Source organism: Marmota marmota, unplaced genomic scaffold (assembly GCF_001458135.2).
Source record: "Marmota marmota marmota unplaced genomic scaffold, marMar, whole genome shotgun sequence".
NCBI lineage: Eukaryota > Metazoa > Chordata > Mammalia > Rodentia > Sciuridae > Marmota > Marmota marmota.
This window is the reverse complement of record NW_026000016.1, coordinates 21,602,076-21,619,894: the sequence shown is the minus strand read 5'-3', so window position 1 is coordinate 21,619,894 and position 17,819 is coordinate 21,602,076. Positions and strand designations below refer to the sequence as shown.

At 34.6% G+C, this 17,819-nt stretch overlaps 1 protein-coding gene across 14 annotated transcripts in view; it reads right to left on the bottom strand.

The window, feature by feature from the left end:
* The window catches only part of Cdc42bpa (CDC42 binding protein kinase alpha), a 309,215-nt gene that overhangs the window by 104,110 nt on the left and 187,286 nt on the right, over positions 1–17,819 (bottom strand). For all 14 annotated transcript variants that reach the window (XM_048809282.1, XM_048809272.1, XM_048809276.1 and 11 more), the window contains 2 exons: positions 15,016–15,263; positions 5,132–5,237 (listed from right to left, as the gene is read on the bottom strand). In XM_048809282.1, the coding sequence (XP_048665239.1) occupies positions 5,132–5,237; positions 15,016–15,263 (354 nt within the window). The remainder of the gene's footprint in view (positions 1–5,131; positions 5,238–15,015; positions 15,264–17,819) is intronic.

Below are 17,819 nucleotides of genomic sequence, written 5' to 3'. Positions count from 1 at the left end.
GCTCCAAGAAGCAGTCCCCGCGGGCTCAGTTCCGGGAGCCGGAGTTCGGCTGCTTAGTGCTTGTTGTATGCTCTGATAGGGGCAGGGTTCATGAAGCAGCCTCCGCGGGGCGGTTCCGGGAGCCGGAACTTGGGCGCCCCGCGCTCGGCGTTCGCTCCGATAGGCTCAGGGTCTTAGAAGCACCCAGGCGCAGAACCCTAGCAATCTGTTTGCAAGCCACAGGCGAATTGTAGCCTGGAATTACCTGATCTATGGCTGAATGAGTTGCGGTCAGTCGAAAACAGGGGACGTGACGTCAGTTTACCAAGATGGTGGCTGCTGGCCTCCTCTGTGGACTGACCGGTGTGTAGAACCGAGCAGGACCGCTTCCTTACCCCGTCTGGAACCCAGAATTCAGCCCTGAGTACGGTGCTTGCGCGGCTGGCAGAAACTACAGCGCTGTAACCCTGCGTCTCTATCCCAGCGCACACTGCAGACTCTAGCCGCGGGGCGATTTGCTGAATAAGCAGTTACCCTCCGTGCGACAAACCTCTCGCGTTTGAGTCCCCGTAGCCGATCCTCGTGCGATGGAAATCCTTCCTCCAGGTTCCGGAGCACCCCACTATTGCTGGAAATTCCTAACAAGATATCCTTTAGCCGTCCTGACTTGTCATACTCCCACACAGTGAAGCAGCACACGGGGGTAATGCACTCCCCTCGCCGCCATCTTCCAAATCAACACTTTTGTTTTTGCTGTTACATTTTTTTTCCTCTCCTGGATTTTAGTGTTTTGCTTATTTGCTATTATCCCTGGTAAGTTTTTTATTTATGTTTTACATTTATTTTTACTGGATTTATTTATTTATTTTTCTTTAGTTGCTATACCATTTAATACGAGCAGTATATTAGTTCCTCCATATCCTTGTATGCCACCATTCTTGATTACAGTAATCATTCTTGAGCATGTACATACAGCATTCTCACTGTCATTTTCATTTACATTTTCCTAATGACTTTGAACATCTTTTCATGTGCTTGTTATTCATACATCATCTTTCACAAAATGTCAATTCCATTTTTTTCTCTACATACTTAAAAAGATTGTTGGTAGGAATTGAGTTTTAAAATTTTTATATGTTGGGCTGGTGTTGAGGCTCAGTGGTAGAGCACTTGGGTTTGATTCTCAGCACCACATATAAATAAATAAAATAGAGGTCCATTGACAACTTAAAATTTAAAAAAAAATTTTATATGTTATGAATAGAAGTATTTTTTTAATCAGATATACGATGTAGAAATATTTCCTCCCTACCTGTGCATGTCTTTTCATTTTCTTAATTGTTTTCGAATTTTGAAATTCAATGTATCATAGTTTTTCTTTCATACACTGTGCTTTAAATGCAATTCTCTAACCCCCAAATCACAAAGATTTTCTCTTACATACTTCTTAAATTTCAGCTGATGATGTATTTTGAGTTAATTTTAATCTAAGTTCATTTTTTCCCTCAAACATGGATGTATAGATGTTCCAACAACATGTGAAAAGACTATCCTTTTCTCATTGAATTATAACTGAACTGATTCTCCTGAGAAATCAATTCAGCATAAATATGAGGGTTTACATTCAGACTCATTTTTTTTGTTTCATTATTCCAATTCTATAGGTTTCTTTTATTCCTATATATTTATATTAAGTATTAAGATTACATAGAATGAATCCTCCAAGTATAGGATATTTTCACCAAATATTTTGGCTTTTCTAGATCTTCTGTACTGCTGTATAAATTTACGTGTAAGCTCACCAATTCTAACAAAAAGCATACCAGAATTTTGACAGGGATGTTCTTGAATTCACTATAGTTCTATCTGGAGAGAATCTTAACAATGAGTCCACCAAGTCATTAACATAGTATATGGACATGTTTGGATAGTTCTCAATGCATCTCAGAAATATTTTCTAACTCTGGTCAATTCCAAGAGCTCTGAAATTGTTTCTTTGCTTTGTTTGTTTGTTTTGGTGGGGAGGATTCATCAATCTCTTCATGCTAGCACAACCACAAGTCTACCAGTCATTTTTGAGAGTTGCAAATGCAGCATCTTCTCCTCACTGGTCCCTGCAACACATTCTTTTTTGATCACCACTGTTTCTGGCAGTTTTTCCAATTAATTTGTGGTTAGGGTGTCAGCAGGAAATTTGTAAGAGTAGAAAATGCAGACTTCCCATGCTATAGTACAACAGTTACAGAGAGTTGTTTAAAACAAGTCAGAAAAAAGTTAACCTTTGCATTATTACTGAGTAAGCATGAACTCTGGAATATATTCAAGTCCCAATCTGTGGTTAGGAAAACAACACAACTCTTCTTTGACTTGGTATTTTCATCTATAAAGTGGCAAGAATAATAGAGCTTATTTTAGACAATTGTGGAAATGAGTTATATAAAATAAACTCAGAAGAAGACCTACATGTAATAAATTCTACCTAAGTATTAGTTCATTTTGCATGTTTGAAAGGTTTTACTATTTCTGTGTTGAAATATCTGACTTATAATATTTACAACACTAGTAGTGCTCTTGAGATTTTAAGTAAAAAGGCATATTAAAAGAATGTATACATAACTGTAATTATGAAATAATATGAGTGTGGAAAATCTGGAAAGGAATATTATAAATTACAACAGTTGTTTTGCGCTGATGAAATTATATGTGACTTTCATGTTAAAAATTTTCTACATTTTTTGCAATGTTGCTTTTGTGTAAAATCACAATTGGAAAACAAGATATAAATTACATATTTTGTACTATAAAAACTATTTAATTTGGGCTGGGGTTGTGGCTCAGAGGAAGAGGGCTTGCCTAGCATGCATGAGCACTAATGTCCTCAGCAGCACATAAAAATAAAACAAAGGTATTGTGTCCACTCACAACTAAAAAGTAAAATGTTTTAAAAAAACTTTTATTTTACTCTGGCATACGTATAAATTTTATTTGCAAAAACTTTTCTTTTAATAAAAAACAGAGCTTATACCCTTCTGAAAATATTATTTGTTTGTTTCTATTTGTTTTTTTGTTATTTTTGAGGCTTAAAATGAGAAAATCTACTGTGTGTAACTTTCAATAGTAATAAATGTACAATTCTGTTAAGAAGGAATCTAGTTTTCTTAAACCTGGTTCCCAATGAGATAGCTGGTAAAGCAATGGCAAATACATTAGTTGGTTATCATTCTTGGGAAAAATAATGAATTTAAAACAAACTGGCAAAATAAAGACATGGAAAGAGATGGTGAAGTTGTGCAATGGAGTGAACTAAGAGTTAAGGAGAGAAGCAAAAATTAAGGGATCAGAAACAGCAGAGATTCACATGGAAGCAGAGATTCCAGATCTTTTTGTCAGGCTCCTGAAATCATTTGTTATTGAATACTCGCCTACTATATGAATTTGCTCTCAAAGTAGGATTCATATCCCATATCATACCTTAAAATTCATCAAGAAAAGGTAATGTTCTGTTTTTCATAAACCATCCCTCAGGCTTCTCTACAGATGCTAGGCCTAAATAAGTCCCCTCCTTATGGACATATTAGATTACCAAACAGTTTTAATTAAAAGAGTATTTAAAAATATATTTTTGGTAAACTCAGCAGAGCTTCATATTTAGTAACAAAATTAAACCAAGGACTGAATACAAAATTTGATCTATACTCAATTTGATTATTCTCCAGAGAATTTCGTAATAACATTTTTTTTAACTAGGTAATTTGCTTAGAAGCACTACATGAAGTGGCTTTCTAGAGTTTGATTGTATATAATCTGTATCTCAAGGTATTGCTTAAGAAAGTCTTAAAATTCTGTCGTGCAGAAATGACATTAAATTTTGTAGTTATATTTGTCAAATACATGAAATAATAATTAGGTAATCTATTTGGATAAAGTTCAAATATTTATAGTCTTATTTTGATGAAAATAACTATGATGTATATAAAATAAAGTTCGGACATAATTCATGCTTTAAAAATCCATTTATGCTACTTATTCTTCAGCTACTTTTCATAGTTATTTTGTATCTCAGGTTTATAGGATTTTACAAGATGAACTAACAATATTCTTTCTCAAGGAATTTCCAATCAAACAAGCAAAATCCAATTTCTAAAGACCTTAAATGTTTCCTTAGCATTTTAAAATGTTAAATAATCATGAGGAAAGTAGTGATAGAAATAGAGTTATAAAAAAATAAAAATTCAGAGAAATGCAATTCTCTCTTTAGTCATGGTCTTTCAAGCTGTTATTAGAATAACTCATAACAGAACTTTTTTTTTTAAATGGACACAATACCTTTGTTGTATTTATTTATTTTTATGTAGTGCTGAGGATCGAACCTAGTCTCACATGTGCTAGGCAAATGCTCTACTGAGCTACAACTCCAGCCCCATATAAAAATCCAGGAATCATTATAAAATCCAATTTACCATCCCTTCTTATTTCATGTAAGTTAATATTAAAACTTGTAATTAATATTAGGATTTTTTACAACTGTTCATTAGGAATTGGGACATGAGCTGCAGAACGGCAGCGATATAAAAATCTGAAATAATAAATGAAAAAAAATTCCTTTAAGTATATGAAATTTTGTTTATAAATATGGCTAATTCTAAAGTCTAATAAATCTGCTTATCTTTATTCGAGACAAAGATTAGGCAGATTCAGTCTTTGGATTTTCACTAACTCCTGGTATTATTTCTAGCTATTATCAGTTTTCCATTATAAATATGAAATCATAGCTATTAGAATTCTTGAGATTTGGCCTAACTATCCCTGCTTTCACAAAGGGCCAATCTTCATTTAGCCTGAACATGACAAGCCATGACAGGAGAGTGATGAAAATAAGAAAGCTAAAAAGAGAATAGATAGAAAGTAAAATAAAGAATAGGATCAAAAATAAAGGGGACAAAGAATAAGATGAAATAAACAAAAGCAAAATGTTCTTTCAGAATATTCCTGTCACAAATGGGTACAAGAGAAAATTACCTGAACTGTATAAGCATTCAGCTTGTAAAGAAGACTATTAAACTAAAAATGTACACCAAACCAAATTATACCCACAATTTCTGTCACAGTGTTTAACATCTAACATATGCTCGAATGAGACTGACTCACTCACCTTATCAAGTTCACTTGTCAACTTTTTATTTTCTTCAGTTAGTAACACTTTTTCTCGTTCATACTGTTGTTTAAACTCATTTTCAAATTCTTCTCTTTCACTTTGACTAACACAATTGAAAATATTAAAGAAAAGAAGAAATTGAGTCAAAGGTCAGCAGAAAACAAATTAGTTTTGCAAAAATTACATAACACACATAAATTCAGACTGAACTATAGGAACATTATTTACATACAACACAACATGTTCACATGCAATGGAAGGCCTAATAAAATACTTTCCAAGAATTTATTTATTTATTCCAATAGTTGCTGATTGGTTTATTGAATCATGTAACCAATATTTATAGAATGTCTAGTAGGTGCCAAGAAATACTGAGCCCTACAGATAGGTTCTACTCTCACAGCAATGAAAAGTGAGTAAATGAACTAATTTCAGATAAGTTCTATAAAGAAAATAAAATATGAAAATGCCATACACACTATCTGGGGTGGGATGGCTAATATATATTATATATTTAGGGAAGATCCTATCAAGACTAATGAAATGTCAAAATGGAAGTAATACTTATCTTCTGCTTCGTATTCATTAAAATAAATTCAAAGACAAATTAGTCTGAGTTCAAATTAGATACTTTTTTTGTGTGTATTTGTATCAAAATATCCTTAGAAAATACGAAGTCATGGGCCCTTCCTTAAGATTGGTCTAGTCACTTCCTAGTTTTACTAAAAATTGTATTTTACAGTCCTTGATAATATTTTGAAATAAACTTATATATGAACTCAGATATTTTTAAAAATTGACTTTGAAATAATTTCAGCCTTGTAGAAAAGATATAAGTGCAAAGAATTCTTGTATCCTCTTCACCCAGGTTCTCCAACTGTTAACATTTTACTTTATTTGTTCCATTACTCTGTGTGTTTAATGATTTCATTATTGTTGTGAACCACTGAGAGGCAGCTGCAAATATTACTTTTTTACCTCTAAATATTGCTCTAAATATCTCAAGATCAAGGGCACTCTCTAACATAAAGACTAAGCAACCCTCTGAATTAAAAGATTCACCCTTACCAGAACACTACTGTCCAAAACCACAGACCATAGTCAAGGTTTGGTGACCATCCCAACAATGTCTCTTTTTCTTATCTAGTACAGGAATCAACTGTATCTCTTCACTTTCCCTTGGTCTAGAACAGACCTCATCTTCTCTCTCTCTCACAACTGTTTTTAGACTGCAGGCCTCTCATTGGGTGACCCCTCAACCTAAATTTGTCAGACTTAAATATTTCATCCTTGGCTGAAATATCACAAGAATAATGCTATACTCTTCTCAGTATATCCCATCAAGAGGGAGGGACAAATGTTGATATGCACAACAATGACCAAATCTCTTTTTTTAAAATAATTCCCCAAAATATTATTAAGCAGCAAATGGCTTAAGGCGGTGCAAGATGAATAAAGTTTTGGTTGATGGACTGATTTGTTTTAAAGAATTTATCAGAAAACAGATGAAACATACACTGCTAGGTTAAGTCCTGGAAGCTTGGACCCAATGGTGGCCTGCAATCAATGAGTTTGAAGTGTGGAACCTCTCAAGAGTCTGCTGGCTCAGGGAGATAAGAATGTTAAAGATTGGCTCTGTTGTGTGCTAACTGCTCAGCCACTCCCTGAGTACACTTGAGAACACTCCTTTTACCAAGGCATTAGTAAATATATTAGTAAGAGGGAAGACTGGCATTCTAAAAAAGCATTGTGGGAGGTGTCCTCTGAATCTGCAGATGATACTGGAAAACGTCACAACAGAAACTCTTCTACTAAAAAAATGGTATTCCAGATTGGCTGTTGTACTCACTGATTTACTTAACTTACAGCTTGAGTATTCCAATTTCCCTCAAAATTAAAAGTCACACTTGTGGGCTTTTAATCAATAGACTTGTCAGTTTAAAAGCACAACTTTTTTTTTTTTTTTTATTTGAAAATGTGGGCTGGGGTTATGGCTCAGTGGTAGAGCACTTGCCTAGCATGTGTGAGGCACTGGGTTGATCCTCAGCACCACATAAAAATAAATAAGTAAAACAAAGGACTATCAACAACCAAAAAAATTTTTTTCTAAATTCCCTATCCCACTAAATCACTAAACATAAATTATAATTTAATTTTTTAAACTTTATTTTATTTATTTATTTTTATGTGGTGCTGAGATCGAACCCTAGCCTTGCACATGTGAGGCGAATGCTCTACCACTGAGCCATAACCGGAGCCCCAATTATAATTTAAATTTTAAATTCAAGGAAAACAAATCGTCTTATCACCAAGCAAATGTGTTACTGTGCTTATTATTTATCTACAGTCCAAATGCATTATGTAGTATTGTTTAGAACTCTAAAGTTAAACAAAGTAACTTCATGTAACAAGTATCACAGCCTCGGGGGATGGAGTTTCCCATGCTTTTTCTTTTGCTACCAAAACAATATAACTTCTTTTTCTCAAAACCAAGTCCTCTTATTGGACTGGCATCAGGGATAAGACTGAGCTTTCAGTAACAAATCTGGCACCCCGAATGGGACCTGAAAGCAGCCCCCACTACAGGTTTCTTAGGCAGGCCTGACTATCCAAGCAGCCCACTTCCTTGGTAGGATGCAAGGTGCTGGTGAACTTGTTGAGAGACAACTGCCAGAGAGTTGAGAGACAAGTAAATTTCCCTCAGTTAAACCAGAGGAGCTATTCCTGTGAGTCAAGGAAGGAACTGAGGGGCTGTCCCAGCAGCTGCTGAAGTTCCTTTTGCTTGGGGGAACTCTGCTTTCTCTCCCTGAACAGTATAGGTTGCTCCATCTTGGTCCACTTTGAGAAAAAGGAAACCGAGTGCAATAAAGCTGCAACACCCTTGGCCATCTGGTAAATCCCCTGGTGTGCACACCAAGACCCTTGACTCCACACATCTGGTTGCTCTTCATGGGAACATCTAGTCCCTCTTTGTGGGGATAACTGTGGTGCTGCTGGTGTAGGAGTCATGGTTAAATGGGACTCAAGAATCCAGGGATTTTTACTCCTTTCTGGTCGGTTCCAGGTTCTCATCTGTTTGTTAGCTTTGGGTTTGGGAATTCCTTTTGGTTGTCTGTGGTTTTGTTTGTATCTGTTACTGCCTTTTTTTTTTTTTTGGTACCGGGGATGGAACTCAGGGGCACTCAACCACTGAGCCACATCCCCAGCCCTATTTCGTATTTTATTTAGAGACAGAGTCTCACTGAGTTGCTTAGCACCTTGCTTTTGCTGAGGCTGCCTTTGAACTTGTGATCCTCCTGTCTCAGCCTCCTGAGTCATTGGGATTACAGGACTGTGCCACTGTACCCAGCTTGTTACTGCCCATTTTAAGACATGGGCAATACTGAGCTGATCCTATAGGTAATCTCTTGGGAAAGATCTTGGCTGGTATATTTAAAAGGTTTCCATTTGTTTGCCATGGTTTTGGGGATCCTTTCTGGTTGTCCGCTTTTGTGTTTCTTTTTTTGTTCAATCTTGTAGATGAATTTGGTCTGTCAGAGGTAAAGGAAGTGGAAGAAATTCTGTATGTGCAGGTCTGTCCATTTTAAAGGTCCCTATCTGCCAAGGTTTTGGAAATCCTCTCTGGTTGCCTCCTGTGTTTCTTTTTTTGTATCTGTTTCTGGCCCTTTAAGACATGAGCCATGCTACCTAGATCTCATCAGTGGTCTCTTGGGAAGAAAGATCTTGGCTGAATGGGCCACCTATAGGTCTGTCCAAGAGAAAGATGTTCTACAATAACATAATCTGTTCTCTGGCCTTTGAATGGTTTTTCTGGATTATTATACAATCTTTCAGGCAGAGTTGGTCTGTCAGAAGTAGTATATAGAAGAGATTCTGTATGTATGAGCATTGATGAGTTGCATGATAAGGAGTCTTAACATTTAGAAATTAGGTTGATGATGCAAAAAGGCACTGCCTCTGGTGTGCAAGGATAGTAGGAAACCAGAAGAAAGGGTTAAGAAAAGATTTAAATCCTTTCAACCCAGTGATGGTAGTCCCCCTACAGTTTCTCAGCTTGGCTCCATGCAGCTGCAGATCATCTCCCTGTGGGTCAGACACACTGGCCCTGGGCTAAGAAGAAAATTTTTAAAATCCTAGGAAAGTTGTCCAGGCTATAGAAAAATGGGCAAAGAGAATCTGGCCTCTGCCTTGCCTTGTAGCCCCTTTTTCCCACAGTGGTAGAGACTGCTGGCTACAGAGGACATGGTGGTAGGTTCCAGCACTGTTAGCTTTATTACCTGGGTGCAGAAAATCTCCCCTTTTATCTGATGGAACACCCCAGTTGATCAGGGGATATCCATCACTGGGACAGAGCAGTTCTTGCTGTAACAGTAACCTATCAAACTAAATGCATGGGGGCACTGGCAGCCATAAATAACTACACCCCAAAAAGAAAAACACAGAAACTAAAGTCAATCTGTTTTGTTGGTAGCTTCTGCAAAGGGATCTTCAAGGAAGACTGAAAAAAAGGATAGAAAGGGACTACTCCATTTAATATCAATATGCCTAGTGTAAGAAAAAAGGTGCAAAAGGAGACTGCGTATGACTGACAGTGGGGAACTCACTTAAAGTTGATGGCATTTTAATGATTATAAGAGAGACAGGTCAGGCTCAAAAGTATCCTGCATTCCAATCTCTTAAATGCCTGAGTACAGGGAGTAAAAAAGGATTAAGGCACAGTTTTTTTTTTTTTAATGGAAACTATTATTTTTTTAAATACCTTTGTGGTTTTTTATTTTTGTTTATTTTTATGTGGTACTGAGGATCGAACCCAGGGCCTCACATGCACTAGGTGAGCACTCTACTGCTGAGCCACAACCCCAGCCCAAGGAACAGTTTTTATATATGCCAGATTGTCTAATCCCTTTCCTGGGATGAAATCTGTTGAGTAAATTAAATACACAGATAACATTCATATAGATTTTTTCAGAATATGAATTTAAGAAAGGGTCTGAAATTAGAAAAGAGATATAAGAAAGTTATAAGTGTGGAAATATATTTTAGTATGAAAAATGAGAAGGTTAAAAAAATTTCTGGATGAGAAAGCATTTTGTATGCTAAAATAATCTTCTTATGCTAAAGTCCAAGATGAAAGAGAGGACAAAACTAAGGATGTAAACAAGTTGTAGAATGTCTAAATAAGTTGCAGAAAGTTTGTGGAATGTAAATCTCAAAAAATTTTGTGTATGTAATTAAATTGGCTATAATTAGCACAAAGTTATTTAAATTTTAACATACTGATATGAAGCAAAGTCTGAATCACTGATCTGCTCTTATCTATCAAGATAATTCTCTTGTATCTATTAGGATTTATTACTTAGGGAAACTAAGTCTTAAAGGAATTAGGGTTTGTACCTGTTTTAAAGTCTTTTAAATGATTCATAACTGGTTAAATAAAAAACTGTTATTTTAGGTTATAACAATATAGTTGATCCCCTAAATATGTGACTGGATATATGTATACATCTGAGAACCTTGTATGAGCCTTGTCTAAGTGTTATGTAAAAGTGTGTAAAAATGAAAGTTTATGTAGGTTTACCAGCAATTTAACCAAAAAGCGCTCTTTTTTTCTACGTTGTATCTGACATAGAAGGGCCACACTGCCATTTGAAGAACTGTCATATATCATCTTTTGCTTTGACTAAGTCTGTTTCTGATCATTAACACTTGTTTCCTAAATGTATAAGAGATTTAATGCTTTTCTTTGATTTTTGCTAACCCGTGTAAAACTGTTGTTATTGTTACTATACACTATGGACTCTAAATTTTACTTTAAACTGTAATCCCAGCGGCTCAAGAGGCTGAGGCAGGAAGATAGTGAGTTCAGGAGCTAAGGCTGTAACTCAGTGGTAGAGTGTTTGCCTAGCACGTGTGAGGCACTGGATTTGATCCTTAGTGCCACATATAAATAAATAAATAAAATGGATGTATTGTATTTATCTAAAACTTAAAAAATAAATAAATAAATAAAGATTGCAAGTTCAAAGCCAGCTTTAGCAATTGAATGAGGCCTAAGCAAATTAGCAAGACCCTGTCCCAAAATAAAATATAAAAGAGGGCTGCGAATGTGGATCAGCAATTAAGCACCCCGGGTTCAACCTCTGGTACCAAAAAAATTTTTTTTACTTCAAAAGTTGAACTCAGTTAATATAAGGACATCTGTGTAACTGTAATGCTAAGCATTATGCTTCTTTAAATATTAGATGAATTTATGTTCTTCAAGTAAACAAGCCTTATTTTTAAAGCATATTTTGAATTTTATTTAAAGGTAAAGTAATGGAAATAAACAGGCTACATTTCCTTGAAATCGATCTTCAATGAGCCTATTTTGCCACTTTACAATAATGCAAACGCTACAGTCCTTGTTTAAGTTATAATAGATCTTCCTGTTTTTGACAAAATATAATAAGTAAAGAATCAAAGAAGGATGACACACATGAAAAGAAATAAACAAGCCTTTTGAAATGTAAATCTTGTGACAGCACTTCACCAAGTTGGTGTTCTCCAAACTAAAATTGACTGTACCAATAGTCTCTTTCAGATTTATGCAGAAACAACAAATTTGGTTGGTATTTATTTATGTCAATTTTTACCATATTCTTTCTCATTACCTAATTGCTCCCCACCATACCAATACCTGGCTTCTGCCTCCATTACTTAAATAAAACCAAAACTGCTCTCTCAAAACTCACTATTGACTTAACTATTATCACATCCAATCTATTGTTGACAATGTTGTTCTTTCTTTCCCTCATGAACTGCTATCTTCTCTTGCCTTTGATGTTACCATACTTTCTGGACTTGTAGCCAACAACCTGGGCTTCTTTTTAGCTGTCTTTGTGAACTCCTTTCCTTCTGTTCTTCCCATAAATACCAGCACTTCTTGGAATTCTGTCTCAGGTGCTTGTCTCCTCTCTCTTTAAGTTCTCCCTGAGGTAGCTCATCAACCACAACATTTGCTTACAGTTATTTCTTATACTGAGGTCCTCTGAATCTACCTCTGAAGCTTTTACGGGCTTCAAACTATTGACTTAAAATCTCCACAAATGTATGTTCAAAACACCTCACATTCAACATGCCTAACTCAACAAGGGAGGTCAACACATAAACATGTTCCTACCTATCTTCATTTATGCATAAATATCAATTTTTTCTTACCATAGGTTAAAAAAAAAAGTAAGACTGAGTAAGGCCAATCTCTCCAATATTACACTTCTCTGGTAATTTTCTCCCCTCTCTCCACTGAATGAACTATTAGAAAACTTCCACTATATTAAAAATATGCTATTTATTGCTCTTACCTTAAAAAAAAAAACAAGGATCAAGGTAACTTTGACAGAAAATTCTCCTCCAGCTCCTCTCTTATTTCACCTCTTACTTTGGCAGTAACAACTCCAAGTACTAACAATTGTTATCTACACTCTGTTCCAATTGCTCTCTTTCAAGTCTCTCTTGATCCCACTGTGGGGTGTTTGTCCCTACTTTTCCACTGACATTATTCTTATCAAAGTCACCAGTGACCTTCATATTACTAAACTCAAATGCCACTGTGTAGTCCTTATTTTACTTGATTTGTACATCATTTTATTTGACATGTTGACAAGTTTCTTCAGCAGGCTTCCAGGATACTAAATTTGCTTGGTTTATTTCGTATCATTCTGACTATTCTTTCTCCTTCCATTTTGCTTGTTCATCCTCATCTCCCAACTTCTAAAGATTGGAGTGCCTCAGTGTTCAGTTCTAGAGTCTCCTTTCTATCTAAATGATCTCATTCTGTCTCCATGGCTTAAATATCATGTGAATGATATTCTCAGAATTATATCTCTACCCCTGAAATCCAGGGTGCTCTCTATATAAGCCTACTTCATATATCTACCTGAAGGTCAAGCATCTGCAAGCCAGCTGATTAAACAAAGCTCTCGATAATACACTCATCTGAAACTTGCTTCTCTTGTAGTCTTCCTGAGTGGTAACTATAGTCTTCCATTTGCTCTTGTCAAAACCACAGGATCATCCTTGATTCTTTCTTTAGCTTTCATTCCATATCTAATCCATCAACCAATACCATTACCCTTTACCTTTAAAGAATATTAAAATTTGAACATTTCTAACTATCCCTTTTGCCACCAGCCTAGGCCTGAGTCATCATCTTTTGCCTGGATTATGACAACAGCCTTCTAGATAGTCTTATAGTTTGCTCTTATCTAATTCAGACTATTCTTAACCCAGGAGTCATAGTAATCCTGATGAGAAACAAGTTTCCTGAAGTAAACTACAATAAATCACCAATATATGACTTATAAGGCTTAAAAAAACCGACTCCTGTTATCTGACTCATTTCTATTCTTCTTTGCCCTTGCCTATACTTAAGCCATACCAGCTTCCTACAATTTTTTTAATAGACTTATTCTTTGTGTATAATGATCTTCTCATACACCTTTTAAGCATTTACCTAAATTTCCTTAGTCTTAATTCAGACATCACCTCTCAGTATATTTTCCCCTGGCATGTAAATATATACAAAACATATATATTATGTTTCTGTCTATCCATTCTATATATATTAAAATATATGTGCATGCATATGTACACACATATGTAATTTAATTTGTCCTCTTAATTCTTAATAGTCATTTCCTACTTTATTTTTTGTTTTTAGCATTTATCATTACTTAATGTGTTCTACATTTTATTTCTTTGTCTTTTACCATACTAAAGGAAAACTCCATAAAGATCAGGATTTTCTTTGTCTGCTCATTGCTATATCCTAGTATATACACCAATGCTTTGCACATAGTAGGTTCTTAAAATAATTTTGTTGAGTCAATGAATGCACCAAACTGAATAAACTTGGGCTTCCAGTATAAGTTAAGAATGACAATTATATGTATCTAGTTGCCTGAAATCTAAAGTGTTGTTTTTTTTGCTTATTTTGACCACATTGAGGATTAAACTCAGGAGCATTCTACCACTGATATATATTACCCAGTACTTTTTATTTTTTATTTTGAGACAGGGTCTCACTAGGTTGCCCAGGCTGATCCTTGAACTTATGATATTCCTGCCTTAGCCTCTCAAGTCACTAGGATTGCAGGCATGTACCACTGTGCCTGAAATCCAGATATTTGAGCATTACGGAAAATTTCTCCTGTTCCCTCACTTCTCATAGCTGATCATTATGTCCTACATGTTCTGTCTTCTCAGCAGAACTTCTGAATCCATTCAATTCTCTCCAACTTCTCTATCACTACCTAACATCCATAATCTCATTTCTCATAGCTGAACTCCTATACCTGTCTGCACTTTTCAAATCATTCTTTACCCAGTAGTAAGTGATCATTCAAATACAGAAATTAAAAATCATGCTTTTCCTTCAATGGCCTTAAATGGCAAATGCATTACATTTATTCATGATCTTGGCTTTATTTTCCTTGCAGACTCATTTTTTACCACTCCCTTCTATTTATGCTTCTATCATAATAAATAGCTTTCAGTTTCTGAACGTATTAGGCTCCACATTTTCTCTGGATCTTAGCACATTCTGCAACCTCTGCTTGAACACTCTTCCCTTCCTACATCTTTTTACTTATTAGCTCTCAGCTAAGAATTAGTTTTGTCCAGAAATCCTAAATGTACCAAAGTTACTTCTTGTGCCTGTGTGTGCTCCTAAACTTATTCCATTTGCTTTCCTACTATACTGTACTGTAATTTTCTATTTACTAATCTTAACTTTGGTGTCCTTGAGAACTGGGACATGCTTATTGCCTGTGTATCTCCAGCATTTTTCACAAAACAAATACCCAATACATTTTTATTGAATGAATAAATAATGTGACTCATACCTTTCTCTCCTGGTTTTTTCCAGTTTGTCTTTTAAAACCATAATTTCTTTGTTGAGAGCAAGTTGCTGGCCTTCTGAATCATGCAGTTCTTTCTTCAGATTTTTAATCTCATTTGCATGTATTCCTTCTCTTTTAGATAATTCTTCTTCATAAAAGATACTTTTCTTTTCTAAATCAGTCTTCAGTTTGTTTATCTCTTGCTGATGTTCTATGCTGCAAACTCCAGGTGAATAACTAATTTGCTTTTGCTATAGAAGTAATAACACAAGATTAATTCATCTATAATAAAATAATAACTCCTTTCTATAAGGTACTATGCACATAAATGTATATCATTTTTGCATATTCTCAAACAAAAATAATATTCTTTCTGTATTTAAAGCTATTATTTGTCAGTCATATATTGCAAATATTTTCCTTGGTTTACATTCCTTTGTGGTCTGTGGGTTTTTTTTTTTTTTTTTTTTTTTAGTCTTTATACCAAGATTATGTATTTGTAATTCTTCTGCTGGTACTTATAAGATTTCTTATTTTACATTAAAATTCCTATGTAGAATTATTTTTGGTGTATGAGTGAGGAAAAGTCTAAGTCTTTTATCTGATAAGAAACTGTTAGAAAGTTTTAATCATATTTGTGTCTCTAAAAAGATTAAAATGGGGGAGAGGATGATAAAGCTAGAATGTACAAAAGAAAAGAAAGGGAACTTCTGCAATGATCCGGGGAAAATGACAAAGGCCCAAACAAACACCTCCTTCATATTTATTCTAGAAAAAAATGGTAGACCTCTTGGTTTCAGGTAGGACATTAAGAAGGAGGAGAACTTTGGTTGGAATCCATATTTTTAGAAATTAGGCTGAAATATAAAAGTCCAAAGGTTCTTTCTGCTACTGCCCAAAGGGTAGGCAAAAACAGACCAGATTATGACCATAAGATTTCCTGAGCTTTTAATTCCAAAGCTCATACTTTGTTCTATCCTATTTCTCAAAAAACTTTTAAAACTAAAAGAACCTATGTGTGTAGGTTTATAGACAACAAGTAAATAAAGAGCTAGGGGCACTGTTCCTTTTTTGAAGGCACTGATAAGAGCTGTAAAACTGTTAATGGTGATTGATTTAAAGCTGAACAAAAATGTCCTGTCTCCTTCCTCTGTGAGGTATAAAAGGTAAAAATAAAAAAGGAGCTGATGTAGACCAGAGGAAATGGTCCACTGCATATTTAACTATTTATTAAGAAAATACTTATCATGTGCTAGATACAGATTGTCCAGTTGTTTCTGAGACAGCCTGGCATGCAAAACTGCTTAAATTGAGAAGAAACAGAGCAAGTTAGATTCTTGCTTTCTTGCTTTTAAGCTTCTCTGTTTAAAAAAAAAAAAAAAAAAAAAAAACTTCTCTCTAAAAATAAACTTATAGCACTAACTACTGACCTATACGACTCTTTTATTTTTCTAATCACCTAAGGAACACTTTAACCTTGTTTTTCTATTCAGTTAACTGTTGAGATGACAACATGCACAAAAGGTTTCAAGGAAAAATTCCCCTGAAATAAAAATCTACCAAAGATACCACCAATGAAAATTATAGATGTCTATCACTTATTGCTAAAATTACAAAAGAGCCAAATAAAATGTAAAAAAACAAAATTAAATTGTAAGTAAAAAAAAACAACAAGCTATAACAAAAGAATAGATTGCAGGTAATGAAATTAGTAAAGCAAACTTACTAATAAATGCATTATTTTGAAGATTAAATGATTTTCAAAGTGGTTACCCCAGCCCAAAACTAACTGGTAAAATATAATAATAATTCCAAATGCTACTCTTAAGTCCCACAATAAAAGCATTTTAAAAGTTCACTAAATCTTCTAATGTAAAAAAAAAGTAGCAGTTTTATAATTAATGGTGAAACATCAGAAATATATAAAGAAAAAGAATGTCACCCATTACTACTCTTTTATAACATTGATTTTAAATACTGTCTGACAAGCATGTGAAACAGTTAACAATATTATAAAATGACATCACTATAATTCCCATTCAGTCGTTTACCCAGAAAATTAGAAGGTATTAAAATTGAGAAAGGTCAGTAAAACAGAAGGATATATAAGATAACACAAATCAGTAACATTTCTAGGTACTAAAATAAGCAACAAAAATTTTCAAAAGCAAAAACAAAATTCACCACATACTAATATATACATATTCAAGAAGAATATTCAAGATAATATTGAGAAATTTCCTAATGTATGAAAAACTGTAAGTCTTTATAAAGGATATGAAAGATTTAAAAAAAAATTTAAGTCCCAAGTATTTGAAAGGAAAAAATCACAATATGTCCATTAAATATTTTTCAAATTATCTCCTATGTAAAAAGTTCTTTTTAAATGTAGGGAGGAGTACAGTAGAATAGGAAGAGATGGAAATAAATGTTTCTAGTCTATGGGCAAGAATAAGCTATTAAAAGTATCAAAGTCTTAGAAAAAAAGGAAAAGAAGTGTGAGCAGGGGGGGTTTCTTTTCAGATATTAAAATATACTGAAAGTCTTTAAAAAGTATCATTGTAATATATCTCCTGCTCCAAAATAGTTTAATTCAACATATACAACATCTTTAATCAATGATAAAGAAAATGAGCTGGGTGCGGTGGTGCAGGCCTATAGGCTGAGGCAAGAGGACTGCAAGTTCAAAGCTAGTCTCAGTAATTCAGTGAGGCCCTAAGTAACTTAGCAAGACCCTGTCTCAAAATAAAAAAATAAAATGGGGTGGGTATGTGGCTCAGTCTTGGTGGCTAAGCACTCCTGAGTTT